Genomic DNA, 2,464 nt, shown 5'->3' on the forward strand with positions numbered 1-2,464 from the left:
TGGGCTATATAGGTATGTGCGGCCCCAAAGGGTAGGGTTTTTCAGGCGTTTTGGTTATAAATAGGGTATCAATTTTGGCCAATTTTCCGCCATTTTGGTCATAAATAGGGTATCGATTTTTGCACGCTAGTCTTGAATTCGTTTTTTATTTAGAAGCTACTTACTACTTATCATGTAACCTACACCCAATAAAAGCAGATAAACACTGCCTTTAACATTGGTATGAACTAGGGAAATAATTATAAGGCAGGTCTGCACCAGGGTATTGATTTAAGGGTCAGGTCATAAATTGGGTATCAAATTTTTGGTCAGATCATAAATAGGGTAGGGAAAATCGCAGATTTTGGTCATAAATAGGGTAAGGGTTTTGGGAAGCGGGCCGCACACCCCTACCCAATTTTTCTGGGAGTACTTTCCCCCCCCCCCCCCCCCCCCACCCGGGTTTTACATTAGAATGACTAAACAAATATTTCCGACGTGCAAAACTATGGTCACCTGTTAATCATTTGCAAGAAAGAACACTTGAAATACAAAATGGCTGAAAAACAACTCGCATATCAAATATAAACCCACATGTACAAATTAGTTAAGTTCGAACATGATCAATCCACAGAAAAAGAAAAACCTTTTCCAGCCAAAAATGTTTTATTGAAACAAACAACATGGAAGAAAAAACTTCCCATTTCATTGCGTGCGTTCAAACAAGCAACACTAAATAAATTTCCTGAAATTTCCCACCAGTATTGGGGACAAACCCTTCTCCGTGTGCTAACACAAAATGTGTTAGCATGAAGGCATGCATGCTCTCGCTAACTTCCGAAGGAAAATACATTTTCCTACTCCCTCACTACGTTCGTCCGAAGGAAAAATATTTTCCTTCTCCAGAACGCTGACGCATAGAAAAAGACACGAACTATGAGGCAGGCAGAGTGAGAGCACTTGCCTGCCACACTGAAAATAAAAGAAAAGGCAATGAGCATACCTCGAAAAAGCATCCTATCGTCGCCAAAGCGAGAATTAGAAGCGTTAGACGAATTCTTGGCTTTCTCGGATCTTTTAAAGGCATTTTGTTTCTTCTGCTTTAGCGATTTTTCTTGCGCATTTTTCATCCTCTTCTCGTCCTCTGAGTCGCTCGCGAGCTCCTCGGTTTGGTATTCTTTAACAGCCAGCCAACCGGCCTCGCTCTTATCAGCAAGCTTGATAATCTTTTGACGGTGGCGTAGATTTTTCTTTAATTCTTCCACCTTCTCGCCGGCTTTCTCGACGTCCCGCGCGGCCACGAAATCGGCGGTATCGTCCAGAGTCCCTTGTAGTTTGGAATTAAAAAGGAACTGGTCTTTGTTGCCTTGGAATTTCAACTTTCCCGCTTCAGCCGCTCTTTCTAACTTCTGAGTTCCGCTGGTTGCTTGGGAGACTAAACCTGATGTAAGGCTTTCCACCTTTTGATCTAGGTAGGATTTAAACTGCTCGAAAACTTCCTCCGTCTCCAAAGTCTTCTGACTTCGTGGAGATTTTGGGCTCGCGGGCATATCGTTGCAGTAAAACAAACCGAGAATGCGAACTGAAGCACCGCCGAGTAGTGTCACACTTGATGAATATATCAAGCAATACCCTCCTTAATATACTCAACTGGAGTCTCAGGCTAACACAAAATGTGTTAGCATGAAGGCATGCATGCTCTCGCTAACTTCCGAAGGAAAATACATTAAAAGCTGCCAAAACAACACCTTTATCAAGGTTAGCGGAAACCTGCACAGCCACTGAGGGATTTCGTAAAGAGGCACAGCAATGGCACCAAAGGAACACCAGACGAACGCCTACGTGCGTTCAAAGCCAAAGAGAACCAGACGAAGCCTGACGTGCGTTCAAAGCCAAAGAGAAGAATAAACGGGATAAAACAAGCCCATTTACACCAAAATGGTAATTAATTACGCAAAATTCTCTAGGGAATAAGGGGCGTTTTTCCATGGACTATTTTACGGATACAGCGGCCATTTTGAAATGTCCGATGATCCGAACAAGTAAACTCGATGGTAAAGACTTGTTTTCATTTCTCAAAGTGCCCTTGGACGTGAGGGGCCTGGGGTGGCGGTAGTGGGTGAAGGGTACAATAGCTGAGACAACGCAAACCTTTACAAAAATGCTAACCTTAGGCCTAAAGAATATGCTTTAGATAATATTTAGGCCTAAGGTTAGCATTTTTGTATGGGTTTTGGGTTGTTTCAGTTTTGTTGTTCCAGGCCCCTCACGTCCAAGGGCACTTTGAGATATGGAAACAAGTCTTTACCAAAATCGATGTGATGTTGCAAAGCTCTCCGAAAATTTCGTTTGTCACGTTTTTGCGTGACCTGTCGGGGAAGGACTGGAACCCAAGACAGGATCGATGGTTGGAGGAATGAAAAATTTGATAACAGTAAACAAAAATTTTCTCGAGCATGCAACGAAGTTTCAAGCAGGCGTCAAC

The 2,464-nt window shown here is 42.9% G+C and overlaps 1 protein-coding gene across 1 annotated transcript; it reads right to left on the reverse strand.

Moving 5' to 3' along the window:
* Positions 1–836: 836 nt before the first annotated feature.
* On the reverse strand, positions 837–1,529 carry LOC138003926 (uncharacterized). Its single transcript, XM_068850246.1, has one exon. It carries the CDS (start codon positions 1,527–1,529, stop codon positions 837–839), a length of 693 nt encoding a protein of 230 aa, XP_068706347.1.
* Between the last annotated feature and the right edge of the window lie 935 nt (positions 1,530–2,464).

Source organism: Montipora foliosa, chromosome 5, assembly GCF_036669935.1.
Source record: "Montipora foliosa isolate CH-2021 chromosome 5, ASM3666993v2, whole genome shotgun sequence".
NCBI classification, from domain to species: domain Eukaryota; kingdom Metazoa; phylum Cnidaria; class Anthozoa; order Scleractinia; family Acroporidae; genus Montipora; species Montipora foliosa.

Excerpts from the sequence above, each read along its gene's own strand:
- LOC138003926 (XM_068850246.1), bottom strand. The coding sequence starts at position 1,529 with ATGCCCGCGAGCCCAAAATCTCCACGAAGTCAGAAGACTTTGGAGACG.